The sequence below is a fragment of the Carassius carassius genome, chromosome 46 (genome assembly GCF_963082965.1).
Source record: "Carassius carassius chromosome 46, fCarCar2.1, whole genome shotgun sequence".
NCBI lineage: Eukaryota > Metazoa > Chordata > Actinopteri > Cypriniformes > Cyprinidae > Carassius > Carassius carassius.
In genome coordinates, this window is record NC_081800.1 from 15,922,566 (window position 1) to 15,948,995 (window position 26,430).

Sequence of the window (26,430 nt, forward strand, 5' to 3'; positions counted from 1 at the left end):
TTAACTACACATAAAAACCTGACTTTTTACTTAAGTGCCATATCATGCCATAAAATATTTGCATTTAATGTAAATTTTAATAACAATATTGTAAGATACTTATTTTAACACTTTCATTTTACAGAGAGTAAAGAACATTTACATTATCAAAAAACATTTTCATTCAGTCTAGCCAGAGTTCAGGCACTCTCAAAAACTCCCATTAAAATCACTGAAGCACTTTACATTATGAAACGAATATCTTACTTACTTTCGTACGCACATCTGCACTTTTTGTTGTTTCTGATGAGAGAATTCGCTAAATAATTCAGTCAGCGAGCAAGTGAACAAAACACCGCGTTTCAGTGATGACTCTTCTGGACGTCTCTCATTGGCCATTGCATCCATAAGCGCAACAGAATAGTTTCTGATTGGTTGAAGCGTTGTACGAACGCGTCTGTCTCTGGCTCAGCGCCAGCCAGCGAACGCAGATTTGAATTTAGCAGCTGATGCACTGAACGATCTTTACACCGCTGTGATTGTATCAAATATATAAAAAATATTATTCTGCAATTTTTTTTTTCGTTTGGAAGCTGCATTTAAAATCCGCTTGGCTCAGAAATCTGAGGGGGCACGTGCCCCCTCACTTTGAATTGCTTTTAGATCTTTGTTTCAGTTGTTTCTGTGATGTACTGAAATATAATTACAAGCACTTCATACGTTTCAAAGGCTTTTATCGACAATTGCATGACATTTATGCAAAGAGTCAGTATTTGCAGTGTTGGCCCTTCTTTTTCAGGACCTCTGCAATTCGACTGGGCACGCTCTCAATAAACTTTTGGGCCAAATCCTGACTGATAGCAACCCATTCTTTCATAATCACTTCTTGGAGTTTGTCAGAATTAGTGGGTTTTTGTTCGTCCACCCGCCTCTTGAGGATTGACCACAAGTTCTCAATGGGATTAAGATCTGGGGAGTTTCCAGGCCATGGACCCAAAATTTCAACATTCTGGTCCCCGAGCCACTTAGTTATCACTTTTGCCTTATGGCACGGTGCTCCATCGTGCTGGAAAATGCATTGTTCTTCACCAAACTGTTGTTGGATTGTTGGAAGAAGTTGCTGTTGGAGGGTGTTTTGGTACCATTCTTTATTCAGTGCTGTGTTTTTGGGCAGAATTGTGAGTGAGCTGCCCTTCTTGACACCAGGCCATCTTCCAAAAGTCTTGGCCTCACTGTGCGTGCAGATGCGCTCACACCTGCCTGCTGCCATTCCTGAGCAAGCTCTGCACTGGTGGCACTCCGATCCCGCAGCTGAATCCTCTTTAGGAGACGATCCTGGCGCTTGCTGGACTTTCTTGGACGCCCTGAAGCCTTCTTTACAATAATTGAACCTCTTTCCTTGAAGTTCTTGATGATCCTATAAATTGTTGATTTAGGGGCAATCTTAGTAGCCACAATATCCTTGCCTGTGAAGCCATTTTTATGCAACGCAATAATGGCTGCACGCGTTTCTTTGCAGGTCACCATGGTTAACAATGGAAGAACAATGATTTCAAGCATCACCCTCCTTTTAACATGTCAAGTCTGCCATTCTAACCCAATCAGCCTGACATAATGATCTCCAGCCTTGTGCTCGTCAACATTCTCACCTGAGTTAACAAGACGATTACTGAAATGATCTCAGCAGGTCCTTTAATGACAGCAATGAAATGCAGTGGAAAGGTTTTTTTGGGATTAAGTTAATTTTCATGGCAAAGAAGGACTATGCAATTCATCTGATCACTCTTCATAACATTCTGGAGTATATGCAAATTGCTATTATAAAAACTTAAGCAGCAACTTTTCCAATTTCCAATATTTATGTAATTCTCAAAACTTTTGGCCACGACTGTATAGTGGTTTCTTTTCTTTGAAATTATAGCTCACATAACTTAGACAGAGCACGAATACACATTATAAAATTATAAAAATGATAAACATTTTGTTTGTAGAATTGAAGCCTGTTTATGCCATGGAATAAAACAATTAAAAAGGTAATTTAAACCTTTTCACACAATTCAGACTTTTAAAAAAATTCTTGCAATCCTAAGAAAAAAGGAATTGCGAGATCTAAACTCTTTAGATGGAAAAATTAATAGTGGTGAAAAATGTATTCAACGTGTGAACATATATTCAACATATCAGGCAACAAACAACAGATATAATTTGTAAAATTTTATGGAATAATTATTTGGTATTGCTAAATGCCTTTTATTAAATTCAGAATATTGCCCATTCATTGGACCATGCTTTTTAAATAAAGAGGCAAATGAGCAAGAGATTTATTCGTTTTTTTTTAAATAAGTGAATAATGTACGGTTTTATCTGGTCATTATCACAAAATAAACACCTTCATGGTTTATCCAAGATCATGTTGGGGTATATTTAGCGATAATGATGTCTGAATATACACTGCTACACCGCTTTTTAAAAAACAAATGAATAAATGGACATGAAATGTTGGTTTGAGTTAAAAGTATTTGATTAAGGCATGGAGTTCTGTGACCTAAAATTTGCACAGTGTTGCCAGGGACAATAGTCAGTATACAGTTTAGTGGTCATTATTCAAAAATATCTGACAAAAATATAGCGACTGACCAAACAGACTTGAGTATTCCAGCCCAATGATGGAAAAACTCTCTGAGCGCAGCTCCTGGAATCACTCTCACAGCCTTCAGAGGATAAAAGTGTAAACATTAGAAAACCATAAACATTAGCTGAACAATATAATGGAAACAAGTACTGAAAGACAAAGTGTTAAAAAAAAGAGATGCTTCGCATTATATAAAACATTAAATTTGTCTTTCAGCTTCGGGAAAGGTCTGTCTGATAGAGCTGATTTCATGTGATGTAAGAATGTGTGTTAAAAGTGTGTTTAAAGTCTGGGTGAGGTTCTAAAAAATCTAATAAGCCACAGACACTGGCTAATTAGGCCAATTGTTGTCATTTTTACATTGCAAAGACAACACACATTTGATTAAATGGAAGTGTTCTCGAAAGGTTTGGTGAGAAAATGTTTGTTCATATTATTCCCTATACAAAATAGAAATAAAGCTGTCACTGGGGCAGTACCTTTTCAAAAAGCACACTTTTGTACCTTTTAGGTACTAATATGTACACTTTTAGGTGCTAATTTGTACTTTTAAGGTACCCATATGGACTCTTTAAGTACAAAGGGGTGCCTTTTGAAAAGGTAACCCCCCAGGGACAGCTTTTGTAGCTTTTTTTCTGAGTGTCTCATAGCAAATTGTTTTTAATGTTTACATACAACAATATGTGAATGATGTATTGCAGACCTAATGAGTTCAGCTTTTATAAGAAAACACTTGTCTTACTTCACCCTCTCGTAAAATGAAGAATTATCCATTTTATGAAATGTTCTTGTATTTTAGGAATGGCTCACGTAATTTAAAGAGAAAACTGACATCTGCACTGAACAGATTGTTGTGGGATTTACCTTTCACTCCTAAACTGCTAGTACATTTCATTAGTAATTTAAAAGAAATACCAAGTAACACATTAAATGTAAAATTTTGAAGTAGAAAGACTGGTAAATAATGGTATTTACTTGTATAACACTCCTATAAGCTTTGTTTTATTTACAATTTAGAAAAATCATTTTCAGTTTTTTTTCCAAGGCCATTTCGCAAGAAAGGCTATGCCTTCACAAAACAAAATTTAGATGAAAATAATAACAGTGCAAAAAGGAAATCAAACAAATATGAAAAATATGACATCTAATAGTTTGTAAACACCTATTTTCCAAAAGAGACAGCACTTTGGGAAACTAAATGAACTTGACATGACTTGAAAACGTGAAATGATCTGTAAGTGAGCATGTTTTTAGCAAGCACTCAGATTAAAGCTGCTCCTCCGTGCCTGTGGTCTTAATTACACCTGCAGTGTTTACAGAGGATGTGATGACTAATGGTCCGAAAAGAAGGTGACTATTAATAATAATAGCTGAACAACAGCTGGTGGTGACATAAGATGCCCAAGTATTCTTATTATTGTACTGAAGCACGTAAAAAAAAAAAAAAATTTTTTAAAAGGCATAAACTAAATTAACTATAATTCATGTATGCTAATATAAACATACAAAAATATATAATGAAACATGAATTTACATGGGCCCAGGAAAAACAAAAAAAACTAAGAGACTTTGACACACTACTGCTGCTTCTTTACATTCGAGTAACAATACACAAGATCACAGTCACGCAGAGGATCATTTTACATAATTGGTTTTAGCAAACTACAAGGCTGTTGCCCTATACATAGTTTATTGTATTTTTTCAAGAACGGAATATCAAATGTTGCTATTTTTGGATTTAAACCACTTGGAGATGGATGACAGGTCATCAGTGTTTAATGTTACTGACTTCAGAGTGTATTAAATGTACTTCAGTAATGGAGAGTAAGGCGAGAGAGACCTCACAAAGCTTTGCTGCTTTTGTGCCAGGGCTTCATTATGCTACAAGGTTTAAGGAGCTTTCCCTATCATATTCTTTTTAAATTGAAATAGGATGGAGACCTGATTATCCTAAATTATTCTTCCCTGCCTTATATCATCATAGGACTTCCTGCCAAAATCCCATCAACTTTTTCATGTTGAAACAAAGATATGTTCTTGCAGTTTAAAGGAATAGTTCAACCAAAAAAAATTGCTGAACATTTACTCACCCTCAGGTCATCCAAAATGAGCGTGTTTCATCATCAATTCAATTCAATTCAATTCAAGTTTATTTGTATAGCGCTTTTTACTATACAAAACATTACAAAGCAACTTTACAGAAAATTACGTTTCGACAATATTTAGTAGTAGCTTATATAACCCGAATTCCGGAAAAGTTGGGACGTTTTTTAAATTTTAATAAAATGAAAACTAAAGGAATTTCAAATCACATGAGCCAATATTTTATTCACAATAGAACATAGATAACGTAGCAAATGTTTAAACTGAGAAATTTTACACTTTTATCCACTTAATTAGCTCATTTAAAATTTATTGTCTGCTACAGGTCTCAAAAAAGTTGGCACGGGGGCAACAAATGTCTAAAAAAGCAAGCAGTTTTGAAAAGATTCAGCTGGGAGAACATCTAGTGATTAATTAAGTTAATTGATATCAGGTCTGTAACATGATTAGCTATAAAAGCTTTGTCTTAGAGAAGCAGAGTCTCTCAGAAGTAAAGATGGGCAGAGGCTCTCCAATCTGTGAAAGACTGCGTAAAAAAATTGTGGAAAACTTTAAAAACAATGTTCCTCAACGTCAAATTGCAAAGGCTTTGCAAATCTCATCATCTACAGTGCATAACATCATCAAAAGATTCAGAGAAACTGGAGAAATCTCTGTGCGTAAGGGACAAGGCCAGAGACCTTTATTGGATGCCCGTGGTCTTCGGGCTCTCAGACGACACTGCATCACTCATCGGCATGATTGTGTCAATGACATTACTAAATGGGCCCAGGAATACTTTCAGAAACCACTGTCGGTAAACACAATCCGCCGTGCCATCAGCAGATGCCAACTAAAGCTCTATCATGCAAAAAGGAAGCCATATGTGAACATGGTCCAGAAGCGCCATCGTGTCCTGTGGGCCAAGGCTCATTTAAAATGGACTATTTCAAAGTGGAATAGTGTTTTATGGTCAGACGAGTCCAAATTTGACATTCTTGTTGGAAATCACGGACGTCGTGTCCTCCGGGCTAAAGAGGAGGGAGACCTTCCAGCATGTTATCAGCGTTCAGTTCAAAAGCCAGCATCTCTGATGGTATGGGGGTGCATAAGTGCATACGGTATGGGCAGCTTGCATGTTTTGGAAGGCTCTGTGAATGCTGAAAGGTATATAAAGGTTTTAGAGCAACATATGCTTCCCTCCAAACAACGTCTATTTCAGGGAAGGCCTTGTTTATTTCAGCAGGACAATGCAAAACCACATACTGCAGCTATAACAACAGCATGGCTTCGTCGTAGAAGAGTCCGGGTGCTAACCTGGCCTGCCTGCAGTCCAGATCTTTCACCTATAGAGAACATTTGGCGCATCATTAAACGAAAAATACGTCAAAGACGACCACGAACTCTTCAGCAGCTGGAAATCTATATAAGGCAAGAATGGGACCAAATTCCAACAGCAAAACTCCAGCAACTCATAGCCTCAATGCCCAGACGTCTTCAAACTGTTTTGAAAAGAAAAGGAGATGCTACACCATGGTAAACATGCCCCGTCCCAACTATTTTGAGACCTGTAGCAGAAATCAAAATTGAAATGAGCTCATTTTGTGCATAAAATTGTAAACTTTCTCAGTTTAAACATTTGCTATGTTATCTATGTTCTATTGTGAATAAAATATTGGCTCATGTGATTTGAAAGTCTTTTAGTTTTCATTTTATTAAAATTTAAAAAACGTCCCAACTTTTCCGGAATTCGGGTTGTAAGTGTTGACTGTCAGTTTGTGCGTGTATGACAGGATTTTTCAGAAAAATGAATACAAGACATAGTCAACCAGACAATGAACATTATTAACAGCAATTATTATACGATGCAGTCACGCTTAGCAATAATTGTTAGTTCTGTTTGTTGATTCAGGGTTAGCATCATCTGGGGTCCTCTGAGGGTCAGCGTCATCTCTTCTCAGGTGTTCTGGATCCAGACTGGAGCTTGTGTAAATCCTAGTTAGCACGGGATGTAAATCCCATGGCAAAACAGAGAAACAAATAGAGACATCATTAGCATAGCTGCTGTTCCAACAAAGTAAAATTAATTAGTTTAACCCAAGCTAAAGAATAAGAATATGCATTTGATCAGATGCAACTGCAGTCACAATTTAAGAGATACATTATTCGAATGCTTGGCGAAAGAGATGCGTTTTTAATCTAGATTTAAACAGAGAGAGTGTGTCTGAACCCCGAACATTATCAGGAAGGCTATTCCAGAGTTTGGGAGCCAAATGTGAAAAAGCTCTACCTCCTTTAGTGGACTTTGCTATCCTAGGAACTACCAAAAGTCCAGCGTTTTGTTACCTTAAGGAATGTGATGGATTGTAACGTGGTATAAGGCTAGTTAGGTACGCAGGAGCTAAACCATTTAGGGCCTTATAGGTAAGTAATGATAATTTGTAACTGATACAGAACTTAATAGGTTAAAAAACACCCAGATTTTTGACTGTAGAGGAAGTAACAGTACATCCGTCGAGTTGCAAATTGTAATCTACAAGATTCTTCTGTTTTTTGGTCCAATAATTAATATCTCTGTCTTATCCGAATTTAATAGGAGAAAATTATTGTTCATCCAATCTTTTACATTTTCCACACACTCTGTTATCTTAGATAATTTAGAAATTTCATCTGGTCTCGTTTAGATATATAGCTGAGTATCATCAGCATAACAGTGGAAACTAATCCCGTATTTTCTAATAATATTACCAAGGGGCAACATGCATATTCAAAATAGAAGGGGACCTAGGACGGATCCTTGTGGCACTCCATATTGTACTGGTGATAAATGAGATGACTCCCCATTTTGGACAAGTAGGATCTAAACCATCTTAGAGCCTGCCCTTGAATACCTGTATAGTATCATCAAAATTAAGTATATCACTTAGTAATAACACTCTCTCTTCAGTAAATAAAATCCTCTGTTGTCCTCTCACTTCAAAATACAAAAAACATATTTGTTTAGAACCTTTTTGAACTAGCATATGTTATGTCTCTGCTTATTCACAAAAAAAAGATGACGTTTTCACTGGAGAAAGCAATATAATGAATAGGGGACTTAAAGGGATATTCCACCTGAAAAAAATGAAAATTTTGTCATTTATCACGTACCCTCATGTCATTCCAAACCCGTAAAAGCTTTGTTCATCTTCAGAACACAATTTAAGATACTTTGGATGAAAACCGGGAGGGTTGTGACTGTCCTATAGACTACCAAGTAAATTACACTGTCAAGTTCCAGAAAAGTATGAAAAAGCATCATCAGAATAGTCCATCTGCCATCAGTGGTTCAACCCTAACATTATGAAGTGATGAGAATACTCTTTGTCTATTCAAAGAAAACTTACAAAAGAATTTGTCTCCTTTGTATCTCTCCACATTTTGGAGAACATGAGCTGAATGCAAGCAGCGCACGCTCTTCTGTGTCAGCCACACTGCACATGAGTACAGCTCATATTCTCCAAAATGGCACTATAGTGATGTGGAGAGTTACAGAGGAGACAAATTGTTGAATAAAGTCGTTATATTAGTTTTATTTGCATACAAAAAGTATTCTCATCACTTCATAATGTTACGGTTGAACCACTGATGGCAGATGGACTATTCTGACGATGCTTTTCATACTTTTCTGGACCTTGAGAGTGTATTTTACTTGGCAGTCTATGCCTATGGGACAGTCACAAGCCTCCCAGTTGTCATCCAAAATATCTTAAATTGTGTTCCAAAGTTAAACAAAGCTTTTACGGGTTTGGAACAACATGGGGGTGAGTGATTAATGACAAAACTTTAATTTTGGGGTAAAGTATTCCTTTAAATCATCTTAATGATGGATTTGTTTCTTACTTTACTAGACATTAATTGATAGACTGGTGTCATGTGGATTACTTGTAGATAGGAAACATTTTAATCAGCTGTTAAGACTCTCGTTTTGATGGCACCCATTCACTGCAGAGGATCCAATAATGAGCAAGTGAATGCTACATTTTTCTAAATCTGTTGATAAAGAAAAAATCATTCACTCTTTTATAGGTGCTTTCTTATTAACACAAAAGGAATATAATGCAACAGATATAATGCTTAAAGGATATAAACATTAAGACTACATCTTCAAGACCACATACTGTGGATTATAGCCAATAAAAGCCTATTAAATTTTGGAGTACATGTAATCCTTACCAAAGAGCTACCTCTTGTCCCCCATGGCATGTGCCATTCCACCCCTGAGGACATGAAGGCATATCCAATAAACACTGGACAAAATCAAAACATTAGGATCAAGCAGTAATGCAAATTGTCAGTCCCTCTTGGATAAGCTTGCTGAGGATGTTTTTGTTTAAACGAAAGTTTTAAGCTGACAGTAGAAAATGAGCTGACTAAAAACAGCACCACTTTTAGTAGCCTCAGGAAAATGGAAAAGCAATACTCATGTATTGGTCTAGTGCCATTATTCATTTGAGAACGAAAACCTAAATGGTAGTGGCTTGCGGTGTATAAAGAACCCAATCATACTGGAGTCAAAGTAAAGATACCTTTATGAAAAGTAAAAGTGCCTGGCATAAACAGCTGATTATAGCCATAGCAACTAGTTGAGTGGTGCGATGGCGATGAAGTGCGTGAATCTATGTTAGAATATGTGCTCGACTAATGCACAACACACCAATAACACAATGAAGATGAGCCAACAGAATAATAAGAAATATGTACTGACAGTACCAGTCAAAATCAATTTTGAAATAATTAAGTCTTTTATGCACACCAATGCTGCATTTATTTGAAAAAAAAAATTCTATAAAACAGCAATTGTGAGATATTTATTTTATTTGAATTTTGTAAAAAATATTATTTCAATATATTATTACAATTTAAAAGAACTGTAAAAATGTAAACTATCAAATTGAATTTATTCCTGTGATGGCCATTACTGTCCAGTCTTCAGTGTCACATGATCCTTCAGTAATCTTTCTAATATGCTGAATTGCTGCTCGATATCATATCTTTTTGATATATAGATATATGGTACTAAATAAATATAATATGATTATAATTTGCAGTATCTTTAAATTATTTTGACCACTCTTAGCGGTTGAAGACTGTCTGCTAAATATTATAAATATCAACAGTTCTCCATCATAACGGGAGACAGCTATCATATACAGTACAAATCTAATAGGAAAAAACTTTAGCATCTGCATTTCACAGTGGTCATAATGTTTAAATAAAAAACATATTACATTTATCCAAATGCTTACACAATGCTTTGCTTGTCTGTTCTGTTTAGATTTCTCTTGCGTGTTGTTCGGAGCACTTCTCTACTGATTCTGAGGAATGTTAAACAGGGCCAATATTCATTTGGAACTTAGAACAATTGCCTTTTTATCCTGAAAACTTACACACACACTAGCAGAATGTGTCATATCATGGAAAAAAAAACTAAAGCTGTATAAATAAAGTTGACTTTTGAAGTAAAATAATTGAAGGCAGGCTACTGTGTTAACATACTTAAACTTTCAGAACTCAGAACTCCTTTTCCATTCAAACCCTTTATTAAACTGTTGAAAGAAAATAATTTATAATAATAATAATAAAATCACAGTTGTGAACTTGGTAAATTTGTGTCACTACATGGTAAAACTGTTACTTAAACTTTGCCAAATAATCCTTTCAGTCTATGTGGAACAGATTTATCAACTATAGAAGAAAACCCATGCTGATGGTGCAAACTACCACAAATTTCCTACACACGACCTGAACTATATCATTATGAGACCAATAGCTACTTCAAAATAATAATAATAATGACTTTAAAAAAGGGGGAGGGGTTATATTTTAGTTAATAAACCCTGTTTGCATGTGAATCTGCCTAATCTCGCTTTCATTCAATCCATTGTTACACATTCATGGAAGGTTTTTTTTTAGCTAGATGTTCATTTAATGTTTTTTTTTTAATGTTACTACTTGTTTCAGGATATTCTGAGAATATTTTCCCATAATGGTTGCAAAAGAATAAAATGGAATGTTCCATTACCATTCACACAACCAAGAAAAAAATTATTTTAAAACATTTAAACAATAGATGTTTGGACCTTTAAGAGAAAATTCAGAAATAAAATGTTTTATAGCTTTATTGGAATATTAGAAAAAAAAAAATTATTCGACCATATTTTTGTTAGCTGGGGAGGGGTTCGTTGGTCTGTTTTATTAACTGCATTACAAACAATTTCCCACTAATTGTTACATTGTTAGATAAAAACTTCATACCCCAAATAAAGCCATCACTGTCATGCTTATGTAAAGCACTTTTGATCAGAAGAGTGAAAGCAAAATTAATCAGACTTTTCTGGTGGATTGTCAGAACAATCTGTTTTATCAAAAGCTCTTTAAAAATGTTCCAAGGTGAGCAGGGAGAAGACTAACATCAGAGATGTGAAGAGAGGAGTTTATGTATGTCCTTACTCCTTCTCCTTCTCTTTGTCCGCATGCATTATCCCCAGCCTTAAATCCATTCATTTCTATAAATGTCCTTAGTCACAGTCTAGACAAGTGTTTGGCAGTCATGACAGGGAAACAGAAACTGTGGAGGCTGTAGTTAAAAGAACAGCAGTGAATACAGCTGCTCTTTGACGGCTCATGAGATGGATTCCCCCTTTTAATGTGTTGTGCTCCCTAAAAACCTGCTGGATATAAACTTAAGGGAGTGGGGGAGGTCACACATTTACATAATTGATGGTATGATTCCAGCGCTCAGAGGAAATTTGTTGTAAAATATCAGTAAAAGTAAACTATGAATGATGCGACAAGAGCTTAGGCTGATGTTAAGTTACAGATAGCCCTTCAAGAAGGAAAGGGGACTGAGTCATTCTCTCATCGACTATACGGTTCAAGCAAGAACAGAGGCTTCTGCTGTAAATTTAAAGAGAATTTCTTATTTTTCAACATACTGTACCACGTCTTTTGTGTCGATTATTTGAAATCAACGTAAATATATACATATAGAAAAATTTTAAGAAGTAAATAAATTGTCCTGAGAACTGATAATCATATATAGTAGAGTAAAATTTGCTAAAGTTAAAGAAGTAGTTCGCCTAAAAATGCAAATTAACTCAGCCTCAGACTATCCAACAGTTTGTTTCTTCATCAGAACATATTTAGAGAAATTTAGCATTATATCAGTGGCTCACAAATGGATCCACTGCAGTAAATGGGTGCCGTCAGAATGAGAGTCCTCTATCCATAATATTGCTTTCTTCAATATCTAAAAACAGCTTTAAATTAATATTTGTTGGATTTTTATGTGAGAGAACAACATGGACTTTTTCACTGGAGGAATAAGCATTATTATGGGTTATGGACTGGTATTATTGCCAGAAATGAAAGTTTTAAAACGTATTCATGATGGATTTGTTCCTTATAAACTTGCAGCTTTTCACTAAACAAGATGTTAATTGATGGACTTAAGTGATGCAATGTTGCATTTCTCTGAGTCTTCTCTGATGAAGAAAAAACCTCATCCACACCTTGGATGGCCTAAGGATAAGTATATTTCAGCAAATTTTTATTTTTGGGTGAAGTCTACCTTTAAGCCACCTCTATTTCATAATTGCTTAAATAATTAAGTACAAATAAATGGGTTCTGGGACTGGGCTTGATACTTTGATTGTTAAATGAGTGAAAGTTTGACACCCGTACTTCAAATTAAATATTTTTTTTGTCCATTATCAAGGTTGGATTGTTGGCATGTCATAATAGAATAAGTGTCCTGTTTCCTAATCACATTCGGGATGCATTTTGGAAACAAAAGGTGCCCTGAACAGAAGTTGTTTAAAAGTACTAAAACTCAGACCTCTAACATGCATTTCCCTTGACATTCAATGACTATACTAGCTTGACCAGAATATAACTTTTGAATACAAAACAGGTGAAAAAGTTCATGAACCCTTTGAAATGATTTGGATGGGAACTGATATGTGATGTGTTTGTCATCTGAATTCTAATAGCATGTATATAAACACTCGTGCAATAGGTGGTTGATTTATCAGCCCTGCCATATGAAAAATTTTGTTCCTCATATTATAATTCTAAAAGATCACAGAAAAAGATGTGCTGAAACATCCTCTGTTCAGATGCAGTTGGCATTCTGCAATTATCCCTGCAAGAAAAAGACAAATAATTTATTAAACTGAACCCTAGAGGGAAAGATACAGGTCTGCAGACATTTCTTGCTCATAACATCTTTGTTCATGAATCTCCATCTACAGTGCAATATCCAATAAGATTTACTGCGTCAAGACCTGGACTGCTTACAGTCATGAAGAGATCAATGACTTCCTAGTTATATCAGGAAATTCTCAAACAAGATACGTGGCGTCTGTAATGTGATCCTAAAAAATTCTCAAGTAGTGAGAACATGACCATGATGAAAAAACTTCCACATATTAGAATGAAAATTCAGTATTGACCTCAGCGTCATAGTAACATTGTCGCACGTATTCAAACAAACTGTTCAGGTGAGACAATGCAAAAATGTACGTAAAATCTACATTTTCTTTGGAGGAATGAGTCAAACATAATTTATTTTGTTATATACTGACCGACGTGTGCAACATCCTGCTTATTACTATACCCAACAAATAAATAAATAGGATGAAATAACTCAACACTGACTTTTTACAAGCCATCTCACTCCCATTATTGTCTCTCATTAGAAACACATGATGCACAAGGCTAAGGATATTTAACCACATCATACAGTCCTTGACATGTAGTTCATAGACTTGCATAATCTACAACAAATAACATTTCATATTTTCCCCAGCTGCTGTATTTTGTTAGTGATTGCTAGGCTGTTGCACAGCAATGGAAATTGCCATTTCTTCTGACTCATATTATTGGAAATTATATTTCCATTTAGGATTCCTAATATTATTTCATAAGATTTGAGTCTGTCCCTTGGGTTTCCCTCTCAGAACAGCAAGCTATCTTTTCCACACGGAAAGCTCCAGCTGTAAACAATCGAAAAATGTGATGTCAGTGAGACTGTCAACTTGTCAGATTATTTGGAAAAGAGCGCATGCGGTTTTATGACTGAGAATCAATCTGAACAGACTTTATTGGTTCCAATCAATGCTGCTGCCACACAGATGTAGTGTATTTATCTATTATTTGTTGCCCTCTAGTGCCCAGACTCACACTTAATACATCAATCCTTTAGGCAGCATGTTGTCCTGTAAAGTAACGATTTCTGCAGGAAAACCGTATTCTGCAATTTTTTTTTTCTTAGTTCAGAGTCAAACTGAACATTTGGCAATGGCCCCGAAAAAGGAATAATCCTTCAACTGGAGTGTTGAGGTTTTCTTGTCACCAGTGCTTACTTGGACCCTGTTTGCGAATATTGTATTAAGTGTACTGCCAAATGTCCTGCTCCCGAGAGCCCCAACACTACACATTTTGAATACATCCCTTATCGAAGACACATATGCAACTATTTAGCTCAGTAAAAGAAGACCCCAAGATTTCAATTCGGCGTTTGAGATGTGAGAAACTAAAATGTATAAATGTGCATTATGGGGTATTATAGACACTTCCAATACATTTACATTACATTTATTCATTTAGCAGACGCTTTTATCCAAAGCGACTTACAGATGATGTCCAATATGATGTCCAATTTCTCAGGCTGTGTTCAATTTCAAGCTGCCAGTGACTGTACCAGCTTAAGATGACAAAATAAGCAAAACATATTAAATAGGACAAACATTTTATTCATTATGTCTCTGGATTACCGGTGAGCCATTGAGGATTTGTGCAACAGTCTAGATGTGAACCCCTTAGAGCAGTGATTCTCAACCAAGAAATGACTTAGATGACTTAAAATGGATTAAATTTAAGTTTTAATTTAATTTTAAAAGTGTGGTTTCTAGACCTGGAAAAGCCATGTAAATTCAAAACAAAACAAAAACTACATTTATATTGACTGTACATAGTTACGCCAAGCTTTAATATATTTTATCAGGTAGAAACTGAAAATGGAAGCCTTGGAGTCAAAAAGTTTGAGAACCACTGCTTTACAAGACATGATGGAAAATGTGCATGTTTAACTCAAAAGATGACAGTGACAGATCCAGACTGATCACATGCTGTTAAGCACTGCATATCACAAGACAATACAGGAACATAAAGGTCCAGACCAACTGATGCAACATGAGACCAACATTAAGTAAATAATAACACAGCACAAAAGCCTAAAATAAAATATCATCTCATGGATATCCATAATATGAAGTCCATTTAAACACCCAAATGTTAAAGGCAGATAAACAAGTAAAATGCTGTAGTTCCTACAAGTATAATTATGTAAATGGACAGCTGGAGATTTGTTCAGGGCCAATAAAGCAAACCCAAAAGGTATAAACCCAAAATGAATATGTTGTCCTTGAGGATAACATGACAAGAATGGATAAAACGTGGAATGCAACTGAGCAGCAGAAACACAAATCCAACGCCAGGCCCTCATCATAAATACTGTATTAGCATAACATTAATATAATCTTTTAGATACAATACGATAAATCTGAAAACACTGCAGTTCCCATGAAAAGACCACTATGCCCAAGAAGCAGCACAATCACAAAGCTGAAGTATGTTGTATTTCATGTGATACCATCTCCACTCCTGATCCCCATAAAAGCTGCATGATTCAGGAATAAATCTCTCGTCTAAAGTGAAAGCAACGTTACTGAGACATCTAATGAAGCGCAGATTTCCTTAAGAAGCTGATGTGTCTGAAAAGTAAAATGGAGGGGAAAATATATTAGTGGAAGCCAAGAACTGCATATTACAAGAAAAAGATAAAACATTAACAGCCCTACCAAACAGGAAATGGCATTTACAATAGCTTGAGCTTGTTGCTCCTGGACTGAATGGAAAAAGAGATAACGTGCAAGAAGTGCTCAGTACCAGAGCGGTGGAGTGACGCTGACTCCGTTTAGATCTCAGTGGTGCGGGGGCCGCCGCTCTGGATGATCCTCATGATAGACTGAACCACTTCTGAGGTAGTGCCCTGACCCCCAATGTCAGCTGTGTGCAACTGCAACAGGAAACATTACAGAAATTACTACTCGGGAACTAAGAACTTAAATGTAGTAATAAGAGCAATATTCTTAAAAGATTGAATACAATATTTTTACACTGTACAGTACAATAAAAAAATGGGGGGGGGGGGGGGGGTCACCTAAATAGACATTACTATGGTAATGTAATGCCATGTAATTCATTTCAAGCAAATATACTTTACAGTTGAAAAGATTTGAGTTAATTTCTTTTATACTTTTAACATAACAGCTGACAGGAAAAATATTTTTTACTGACATATGGCCTGACAACATCTCATCTGACCGCAGTTCACTGTTGTTCTGCACTCGTTTGACTTGCGCCTGGCGCTGGGGTGAAGCTAAAGAGCGCGTCTGAAAAGTCTCCTGTTTGATGTGGTCGTAAAGACATTTTACGTCTAAATAAATGCAATTCTTGTCAAGAAAAGACAGAAGCAGCAGTTGTGAGTGGGGAGGCCAACTCTAGCTCAAATCAAATGTACAAAATTAATCGCCTGCGTTAATGCAGCACTAAAAATGACTCATTACTGCAAAAAGTTATTTTATGCAAAAATTTAAATAGTGCTAAGAATGCCCAGGTCTAACTGGCCAGAAGCCAGTAGTGATCTAAAACCTGCTTTACAAGATGTGCTAGACCAACCCTAAAATGTGGACTGGGTTTATAAATTAGAAAGTGTGAGTATGACTGACCCTGGTCTCATTCATGGTGGTGAGAATCGCACCTCGGATCATGTTGGCATAGTCATGAAGTCTGAAAAAGAAAAGAAGCCGCCACTGCTTATAAAAAGCATATATTAAACATAGAACTACAGTAATATGGATAGAAAATTCTGGCTTTTTTTTACAACAGGGAAATTCTGTCTGTTCAAGTTAGATTGTAAGAGTTGCAAAGCACCGGGAAAGCAAAAATCAGCTAAATTACCATCACAAGAGCTGACAGATAAAATAACACGAGCTCCTCATTCACCACTTACTTGAGATGATCTAACATGAGGCAGCTGGCAAGCAGCATGGCAGTGGGGTTGGCGATGTTCCTGTTGGCAATGCTCTTTCCTGTATTCCTGGTGCCCTGTCATTCAATTGTCACTCAAAATTAACATTTCAGTTTCACAGGAACAGTTTAATTTCAATAGAGAAACCGTATTTAAACAGAAACATCATTCTTTAAAATGGGTCCATGTATAATGCTGACACAGTATATTGCATGTAGAACAACAAAACATCTCTCTCTTTTTAAGTAAACTCTGGCTTATGAATATTAATTAGCCTAGCCAAAGTAAACTTTTTTGAATGTTTCAAAGTCTTTTAGCATTTTATGACACACTGAAAATGATGAAAATCGCCTCTCATCAGACAGTATTTGCAATTGCGAATTCAGATCTCTTTCACCACTTACTTCGCTTCAAATACACACAATTATATTAACATAATTATCTTATGACTGAAGTGAACGCAAACAGTTGAGTAAGAAAACACGTGTCTATCAATAAATTGTATCCATACCGCTCTTAAAGTGACAGCAGACTAATATTCCTGCTGCTCTGTATCTGTAATGTTAAACAAACACTACCCTGGGCAAGGCTAATAAAACAATAATACATCTAAAAATTTAAGAATTACTGTTTTTTTTTTTTTTTACTTGAGCAAGTTAGGATTGTGCTAATCGCCTCTGTCTTTTCCTTCAGACCAACCGTTTCAAACACAGCGTAGTCTCGCCCATAGTTGGCACCAGGAACAAGACCGGGTCCACCCACCAGCCCCGCACACACATTGCTGACCACATTTCCATAGAGATTAGGCATCAACATGACATCAAACTGCTGGGGCTTGGAAACAAGCTGAAAGAACATAACCACAGTAAATATAGTAATAAGCTTTTTTGCTTTCTCATATCACATCAAAACTGTTACTGGCGTGATTTGTTTAATTACTTATGCATGAGTACTTCACCTGCATGGTGGTGTTGTCTACAATCATACTATCAAACTCAATGTCTGGGTATCCAGAGGCCACCTCTTTACAGCATTGCAAGAACAGCCCGTCTCCCAGCTTCCTGTTAGGAGAACAGAGTGAAAACATTACGTGACAAGTGACATTCTACATAGTACAGATGACAAGCAGTACACTAACTGACATGATGTTAGCCTTGTGGACAGCTGTGACCCTGCGGCGACCTTTCTCTCGGGCCAGTTTGAAGGCATAGTCAGCGATGCGGAGGGAGTTGTTCCGTGTAATGATTTTTAGACACTCTACAACTCCTGGTACACTCTGAAACATACAGGAAATGATGAGTATTTATTATCATTTCAGGGTATAGACAAAAAAAAAAAAAAAAGGAAAAAATTGGATAGGACAAAAACAAGATTTTACACATGAGTGGGGGACACAGAAAGCATCATGCACTGAACCATATGAACAAATAATTAATATTTATGTGTGTGTATGTATATATATATATATATATATATATATATATAATTTCTATAGAATATAGATTGTCCTAAATGACATTTGATATATTTTAATATTTTTGCATGATGAACAAATATTCAATATGATGAACATGTTTTATTATACACTACCGTTCAATAGCTTGAGGTCAGTAATTTTTGGTTTGTTTTTGGCATTCAATGATCAAAAATGACAGCAGAGGCATTTATTTATATTATTTATTATTATTTATTAATTAAACCTGCTCTTTTGAATTTTCTATTCAAAGAATTTTAATTTCCATAAAATGTAAGCAGCATAACTTTCTTTTTATTTCAGCACATTGATAATAAGAAGAAAAGTTTCTTAAAGGGGCAAATCAGAAAATTAGAATGATTTCTGAAGGATCATGTGATGCTGAAAAGACTGGAGTTATGGCTGCTGTAAATTCAGCTTTGCCTTCAGAAGAAAAACTTAAGCTTATTTTATAATATAATAATAATTTGCACTTTTACTGTTTGATCAAATAAATAAGACTTTTCAAAAACATTAAAAAAAAATCTTACAGACCCCAAATCTTTGAACTCATGTATTTTTCTTTTGTACTTATGAGTAATAGAATAATACATTTTAATATCTTCATTGATTAATTCAACAATACATGTCATGTGTGAAAACAGGCAAAGCTGTGTGAGAGTCTGTTGAGTGGGTGCGAAAAAATGCGGACCTCATGCTCCAGACTGCTGTACTCGCCCTCTGTGTTTTCTCTGATGATGATGATGTCGATGTTTTTGTGGCGCGTCTGGACTCCAGGAAGTGACTGGCAGTGCATCATATTGGCAAACAAATCCAGACTCGTGCTGAGAGAGAGAGAGAGAGAGAGAGAGAGAGAGAGAGAGAGAAAGCTGTGCTGACTGCTGAGAGCCAATGGTGGTGAACTGGCCTAGACACACAGTCATTGGCAGGAGGCCAAATCGGAGACACTCAATCAAACTCAAACTGAGGGTCCCAACAATTTTTACCACTTTCAAAGCAGCATAATGGGGCTGGTATAAACAGAATAATTGTGTAATCATTTGTCTTTCAGGCTTACCGTAGAAGATTGTTTCGTGACTTGTGGTTAGGGGGCATTGTGTGTTGGGTCTCAATATTACCTGGAAGAAAATGAAAACTTTTGTTATCTAGAATCTCACTAAAAATAGCATTCCATTAACTATAGCTGGATGTACAGACCCTTAAGAGCAACTCCATTGCGGCGAACGGCCATAATGGCATTGTTGATGTCGTCCTCACTGGTAGATGAAGAATTTACGTGCACCACCTCAAAGTCCACAGGAACACAGCTGAACCTACGATTCAACAGGAAAATCTTAATGTGGCAATGGATTAGCATAAACCACTATTTGTATTTGTGCAAAGTATTGCTTTGACAAACCTGAAGAGCTCCCGCACATGGTTAAGCAGTTCGGGTCCAATCCCATCTCCAGGAATCAATGCTACAGTATGCCGGCCTCCATACTTGGCGGGAGGAGGCTGTGGATAAGCATAATGAATAAATATTCAGTGGATATCTTACATGTGCGTGATAATCATGGAAATAACTGAGGTATTTGACAACATTTTATGTTACTCCATACTTACTATGATTTGTCCCTTCAAGACAGAAAAGGGCCAAAGGTGAAGAATTAAAAAAATAAAAATAAAATCACAGTTAGTGATAGAAAATTAGGAACCGCAATTAATTCCTTTTATTGGTTAAGCTCATGTAAGACATTTTTTTGCTTCTTCTAATCAATACTACAATAAAATAGATAGATAGATAGATAGATAGATAGATAGATAGATAGATAGATAGATAGATAGAAGTATACCGACAAAGGCATTATTAGCTGCAGCAACCCACTGTGTATGTAGGTTTTCCTCTTTGACTGTTAACTGCTGCGCCAAAGACCTACAAAAACAGAGCTATTAAGCATCACACGTCAGAGCTGTTTCAAAATCTAGTGCGCTGCCTACTCAGACAGCAACCTCTTGATGCCTAGAATGCCAAAAAATGTTGTTTACGTTGGCACCTCACTACGTTTTGAAACACTGGCGAGCACTGAAATCGTCCTGTAACATCATGACAGTCACATTTGCATTGATTAAAGGCCGCACTGAAATTTTAAGTATAAATGAATAAATATGTAATTGCATTGACTGAGCTAAACTACAAGTATAATGCGCAATGATACTAAACTGCTGTTTAGCAAGCTCTGACCTTGTCTTACTGAAATGTCACGCTAATTTTCCGCGTTGTTAAGCAATCTCGTTTTATTTTCTGTGTTAACAAGGTGTCTCTGAACATACTGTGTAAATAAAATGCCTTGCCTTTGCTGTATTTCCCAACTGCCTTCCCAAGATTGGTTTTACAGCTTTAGTTAGAGTGGCCATCATGACAGTAGTATGCGTGTGCGTTCTATTCCGGACTAAACACCGACCAGTGGAGAAAGGTTCCGGTCTAAAGTTACTTTCTTTTAAATACGTCTTTAAAATCGCTTTCAATATTAAATTAATTACTTAACCACTGGCAGGTTTACACTCATACATATTTGTTATTGTACATTTAAACATGTCGTTCTGCTATAATGTCTTAAACCTAAATTTATAGTAATATACGCATCTATTTTATTTGCATACTAATCTCTGTTTATATAAATAATATCATATTGCCCGAATCATATGTAAATTGCATATAAACTAAATAAACATTTGGAGCATAAGAGATGACATTTGCATACTGTGTGAGCACAAGAATCACGTGCTCATAATATGCACCTAGTCCGGAGCGGAAGGGTGTCACTGGGATTGGAAACAGATGCACGCTTCTGGAGGACGCCGAACAAAGATATTTCTTTATTACAGCGTTGTATGCTCGTTAAATGTTCGTTGTATTTGTTGCCGACTGATTTAGCAGACACTGTTTTTAAAATGAACTTGCTGCGTTGAACGCGATTAGATGAATGGTGACAGAGTCAGACCACGAGAGAATCTGTTTGACAAACGTGCTGTACAGGCTCACTGTAGGTTTCAGGTTAGACCTATTTCTATTTTAAAATACATGCGTGTAACGTGTGTTCCGATTCCATGACTGTGACCTGATTTCCAAAAAGTTTGCTTGTTTAAAATAAGCAGACTGTAACTTAGTATGAAGCTGCTGTCTAGGTGTCAGTTCCAGGGAGGTTTGCTTCCCAGCTGACTTAACAGCTCTTAAGTCCTGCCAGCTATTTAAAATAAAATATTAAGCAGAAATAGGCATCAAGCTTGCTTAAAAGTATGTTTAAAACTTTGGTTGAGCTACATTTGCTACTCAATCGAGTTTTTTTTGAATGTCCCTCCCGGGTTTCATTTGGAAACTTATGCTCTGTTCATAATTAATTTGATCATAAATGTTGTTGCTTTACGAACTTAATGCTCTCATTTACTTCAAACAGAATCTTATTTGCTGACCAGATTTTGACATCTGTCTGCCATGAGGTTTACAGGTCTGTGCATTTCCATGCTTCTCAGGTATTAGTGACGTTTCTTTTTACATTGGCATTCAGATGGTATTTCCTTCCTCTGTTTTCTCCAGTGGCACTGCGTGCTATTGTTTTGGTTCTTCTGCTGGGCTTTACCTGGCTTCTAGCAAATTCTATGCTAGGAAGGGATGGGAACTCCTTTATGCGGATGCTATTTAGTGGTAAGAATGTTACATGGATGTATTGGTGGTCGACCGCTGTTGTAGTATCATTCAGATTCTTTATATTTTCCATTTTAATTCTAATTCTAGTTAAAGTTTTATTAATTCAGCTGTTGTTTATACATAGAGAGGGAGAGGAGCTTAATAATATCTTTATTAAACAATTTTTCTTCCTCTTAATATACAATATTTTTTCCAAAAACAGACAATTACACCACCTAAAAAACATTTCTAATACATTCAAAATCAACATTTCATTTTATCCAGTTTTACAAAGAACTACTCCCACTGACCAAATTTCAGAAAACATTACAATATCACTGACCAATTTATAATATTTATACTTAATTCTAGCAGTTGTCATCTCTTTTATTACCATCTCAGCATTTATTGGACCAATATCCGACATTATTTTATTTTTTCTAGTTTTCCATACAGACATCCAAGCTGACCCCAACACAAAATTCAGTAAATATTATTTCCTCCTTTCCTGAAAAATGTATTTCGGACCACTTGTCCGAATGTTTCTCCAAGCTTTGTAAAGCATTCTGTTAAATTTACAAAGTCCCTTCAACCTAAAACAATCAATAAATAAATGAATCGTTTCTTCAATCCCACAAACTATGCACTCTTTCCAATAGAAATAGACAATAGACAAGTCCATAAAACCTTAAAAACACAGTGACACCTCTCCCATTTCAAACTATAAATAAGGTATGCTAGAGAGATTGTAATAATATTTTACAAAATTACTGTTGTTATTGTATTTTTGATCAGTTAAATGCAGCCTTGCACTTTAAAAAAAAACATTTTAAAAATCATAATAATTTCAATCTTTTGACCGATAGTACTTATGTAGAGTTTAATGATAGTAAATGACACAAGCATAATAATTGCTGCAATAAAATATATATTGCATTCAGTCAAATAGAAAAAAATGCAGAATATTGACAATGGGGATTATAATTGGATGACCACTAGGTTATAAAATACAATCTAATATCAGTCTCAATGGCTTGATGGTCATTCACAATGTTTTATCATTCATAGGTGGACAAGAAGAGCCCACTCCAGGTAAAATGACTTTGCATTAGAAACATGCATTTTTCCACAAGAAACATTCAAGCAATCTAATCATTCAATGACATGACCTGCTGTTTTGCAGAACCACGACCACGCAAGTACAAGTGTGGCCTGTCAGCATCGTGTCCCCCCAAACATCTTGCGTTCCGGCTGATCTCCGGTGCTGCCAATGTCATCGGCCCCAAAATCTGTCTGGAGGATAAAATGCAAGTCGCCCCGACCTTTTCGATGTTGCTCTGGTCTCTTTAATGTGCTTGCATGATCACCACTGCACACTAAGCTCTGCATGCAATATCCCTCCCTATTTCTTGTTCTGTCTCTGTCTGCTGGTATTCATCATATCGTCTTTGTTTTTCTCATGGCCATCACTACCAGACTCCTAATCTTACTGGGCAGCGTGATGCAAGTAGGCAATGGTTTCTCTTTCCATGCCTATCTTTTGTTCATATTCAATTTACTCATCCTCCCTTAACTTCCACCATAGAATTAAGTGTCTTTCTAATAAAAAAAATAGTTTTGAGATGCTTATTGACTTCTGTTTGTTTGGTTTGACAGTGTTGTCAGCAGTGCTAAAAACAATGTTGGCAGAGGGCTCAATATTGCCTTAGTAAATGGTAAATCTCTCATTTGTTTGTACCGATATATTTTTGCATGTGTTGAATATGCATTAATGATGACAACTCAGTTTCCGTTTCTCAGGGGTTAATGGAGATGTTTTGGAAATAAAAGCCTTTGATATGTGGGCAGGAGGTGAGATGACCTTTGGGGTGATGTATCACTTTGGTTAGGCCGCTGTTTTCTCATGAAAGTGGACCATCAGATCTTAAAACTAGTGTTCCCTCTCTGTCACAGACATTTTAGAGCTGCTGAAGTTTCTTCGGCCTCTTCATGAAGGAACCCTAGTATTTGTTGTTTCTTTTGATGACCCAGCCACCAAGTAAGAGTATATTTATTTCTGCACTCTACTTTTAAACCCAGATTAATGTTCTGTGATTTAATAATTGCTTCTAAATCTATAGCATATTAGGGGCTCTTTTTCTCCATTGTTCCTTGTATTTACTTATTGTTAAACCCATTCACAGGTTAAATGATGAGGCTCGACGGCTGTTAATGGAGCTGGGGAGCACAGCAGCAAAGGAACTGAGCTTCAGGGATAGCTGGGTGTTTGTTGGAGCCAAAGGAATAGACAATAAGAGCCCATTTGAACAGGTATTTCACCTACATGACCTTCATGAAATACGCCAAAATGCTGAATTTAAACCCCAATCAAAATAATTTGGTTAAAAAAAAGAAAACAACTTTAAACTTGGCACTGTGTACTGATGTGATTTGCTCTTGTATAATAAATGCTTTTTAATATTACTCATTAGCAAGTTGCTTTGGATTAAAACGTTTTGCTAAATGTTTCAGCTCAAGACTCTTTTCTCTTTCTTTCAGCGAATGAAGAACAGTAAAAGTAGTAATAAATATGAAGGCTGGCCTGAGTCTCTGGAGATGGATGGCTGCATTCCTCTGCGTGCTCCTTTAGAAACTTGAGGCCTCATGGGGGCTTTGAACTGTAGAAACACTTCAGACACAAGGATCATGGTGCACTATGTATGATCACAATTCAGCTGCCTAAAAATTTTACTCATTGGATGGTTCAAAATGGATTTTCCTTCCAGAGCCGTCTGCTTCAAGGTGTAGAAGAAAACTGAAATGAAATTATAAGTTTAGGTCGTGTGGTCTGGTGGAATTAGAATTGTTGTGATTGACAAAAGAAGGACTTTTTTTATGAAGAAAAATAAGTCTTTTTTTTCTACAATATTTAAATGGTATGTTTAGAAAGGTTCTATATAAAGTGTTAAGTTCATACTGTATAAAATCTGTGCCTAATGCTTTCTCTGAAGGATGCCATTTTATTTTGTTTACTTTCAAAGACGGATTATTATATACACATTAAACAACTAACAACATTTGATAGAAATCAACCAAACATCGAGGTTATTCATGTAGTTTTATTTAGGACAGCCTTTTCTGGGAGGATTACGTTTATCTTGTCTCATAGTAAATTCTCACAGATGTTTATCCCTTTGTTTTTGACCAGCATATGGGTGTGAAATGTGCTATTTTTGCAGCCACCGAAACGCAGTGTGGTTTTGGCGAATGATGTAGTTTGTTCAAAAGGAAGTGACTTGGTCACGTGCACACAGTAACGCTATTTACAGAAGCTCGTGATCACGTGTGTTGTCAGCGAATTAAAATTACCAAAACAAGCACCATGGACAGCGGCATTACTGTTCTTATACACTAGAGGGCAGCAGAGAAAGAAGCATTTGAAATGCAACCTATAATGGCAGTTTGTATACGATTATAAATTATCTTAAACTTTTATTAATTTAATTTAAGTTTTATAAACAATATGATTTCTTTTTCATAAAACGTCAGGCTTTGTATCTATTCAAGACTCACAAGTACTTTTGTTAGTTTTATTTAGATATATCTATATTTCTGTCAAAAAAATCCCCATTAAATAGTCTGTATGGTGAAACACAAATAGTTGGTATCGAACCAACTTCTAATATTTGGAGATATCCTTAACTAGCAACAAAACAGTTGGAGATATCCTTGTTTAACAAGAGTACATCTCAGACATTAATGTATTCATTGTACCATAGTCCTGCTTTCTTATCATATTGAAATATTGCGTATACAGTATATATATATATATATATATATATATATATATAATATACAGTAGCTGGCTAATTAGTTAGAATACGAACACAAATAAAAAGAAAACATTTGATACTTTAGTTAGTCTACACAATGTCTATACATAATGATTTATACGTCACTTATATTACATTAAATACGTATTTTCATAATTAAGGCTACATGAATTGTCAAGTGATATTGTAAGATCGGGTTATGAATAGAAAAACCGAAACAAATTATTTATCCTAATAACTAACAACCCTATTAAAATGTAAATCAATCATATTAGAATGCCTAAATCTCATTGTTTAATTAGATATTTACCGGGACAATGCGCGACCTCGCGTTGTCAGACAGAGGCGGCGGCGCGCATAGTTGGAGCACGCGTCTCTTTCTTTAACCGAAAAAGGAGAAACGATTTGTGCTCGATTGAGCGTCGCAGCGACGGACGTTGCTCTGTAAAATATGTCAAATACACATATGTGAATACGCTGACGTTACATTCACCGGCTGAAAGGTGTGCTGACAATCTCGCGGAAAGGAAGAGCAATACGTTTTTTAATAGATGATGTGTCCAGGCGGATTTGCAGGATTTTACGACGCCGCTCAAACAAGAAAACCAAACGCTCGTCTGAGAAAAGGAGTAACGTTAAACACCGGCA

General features: G+C 36.0%; 2 protein-coding genes across 3 annotated transcripts; one reads left to right on the plus strand and one right to left on the minus strand.

Annotated features, from left to right (window-relative positions):
- Window positions 1-14,469: 14,469 nt before the first annotated feature.
- On the minus strand, window positions 14,470-20,755 carry LOC132128842 (isocitrate dehydrogenase [NAD] subunit gamma, mitochondrial-like). Of its 2 annotated transcripts, XM_059540206.1 has the most exons (14): window positions 20,638-20,755; window positions 20,171-20,218; window positions 19,909-19,920; window positions 19,703-19,800; window positions 19,501-19,616; window positions 19,361-19,421; window positions 18,995-19,127; window positions 17,972-18,105; window positions 17,788-17,890; window positions 17,529-17,675; window positions 16,812-16,906; window positions 16,528-16,588; window positions 15,686-15,815; window positions 14,470-15,510 (listed from the first exon to the last, which is right to left on the minus strand). In XM_059540206.1, exons 1-13 carry the CDS (start codon window positions 20,701-20,703, stop codon window positions 15,714-15,716), a joined length of 1,176 nt encoding a protein of 391 aa, XP_059396189.1. In that variant the 5' UTR covers window positions 20,704-20,755; the 3' UTR covers window positions 14,470-15,510; window positions 15,686-15,713. The 2 variants fall into 2 exon arrangements, with proteins under 2 accessions (XP_059396189.1, XP_059396190.1); XM_059540207.1 differs by lacking the exon at window positions 19,909-19,920 and having other exon boundaries at window positions 20,638-20,754.
- A 324-nt stretch (window positions 20,756-21,079) lies between these two features.
- LOC132128843 (protein FAM3A-like) lies at window positions 21,080-25,017 on the plus strand. The gene is made up of 10 exons (XM_059540208.1): window positions 21,080-21,340; window positions 21,741-21,791; window positions 21,881-21,988; window positions 23,039-23,062; window positions 23,154-23,277; window positions 23,627-23,685; window positions 23,771-23,821; window positions 23,924-24,008; window positions 24,154-24,280; window positions 24,509-25,017. The coding sequence occupies exons 2-10, from the start codon at window positions 21,779-21,781 to the stop codon at window positions 24,605-24,607; spliced, it is 690 nt and encodes a 229-aa protein (XP_059396191.1). The 5' UTR covers window positions 21,080-21,340; window positions 21,741-21,778; the 3' UTR covers window positions 24,608-25,017.
- The last annotated feature ends 1,413 nt before the right edge of the window (window positions 25,018-26,430 follow it).

What these genes read in the sequence shown, in the direction of transcription:
- LOC132128842 (XM_059540206.1), bottom strand. Translation starts at nt 20,703, where the DNA reads ATGATGGCCACTCTAACTAAAGCTGTAAAACCAATCTTGGGAAGGCAG. An exon ending in CAATGGAGTTGCTCTTAAGG is followed by an intron (nt 19,422 to 19,500) that starts GTCTGTACATCC and finishes ATTTTCTTCCAG; the next exon opens with GTAATATTGAGACCCAACAC. An exon ending in TAGACAACACCACCATGCAG is followed by an intron (nt 17,676 to 17,787) that starts GTGAAGTACTCA and finishes ATGTTCTTTCAG; the next exon opens with CTTGTTTCCAAGCCCCAGCA.
- LOC132128843 (XM_059540208.1), top strand. An exon ending in ACAAGAAGAGCCCACTCCAG is followed by an intron (nt 23,063 to 23,153) that starts GTAAAATGACTT and finishes GCTGTTTTGCAG; the next exon opens with AACCACGACCACGCAAGTAC. An exon ending in ATAAGAGCCCATTTGAACAG is followed by an intron (nt 24,281 to 24,508) that starts GTATTTCACCTA and finishes TCTTTCTTTCAG; the next exon opens with CGAATGAAGAACAGTAAAAG.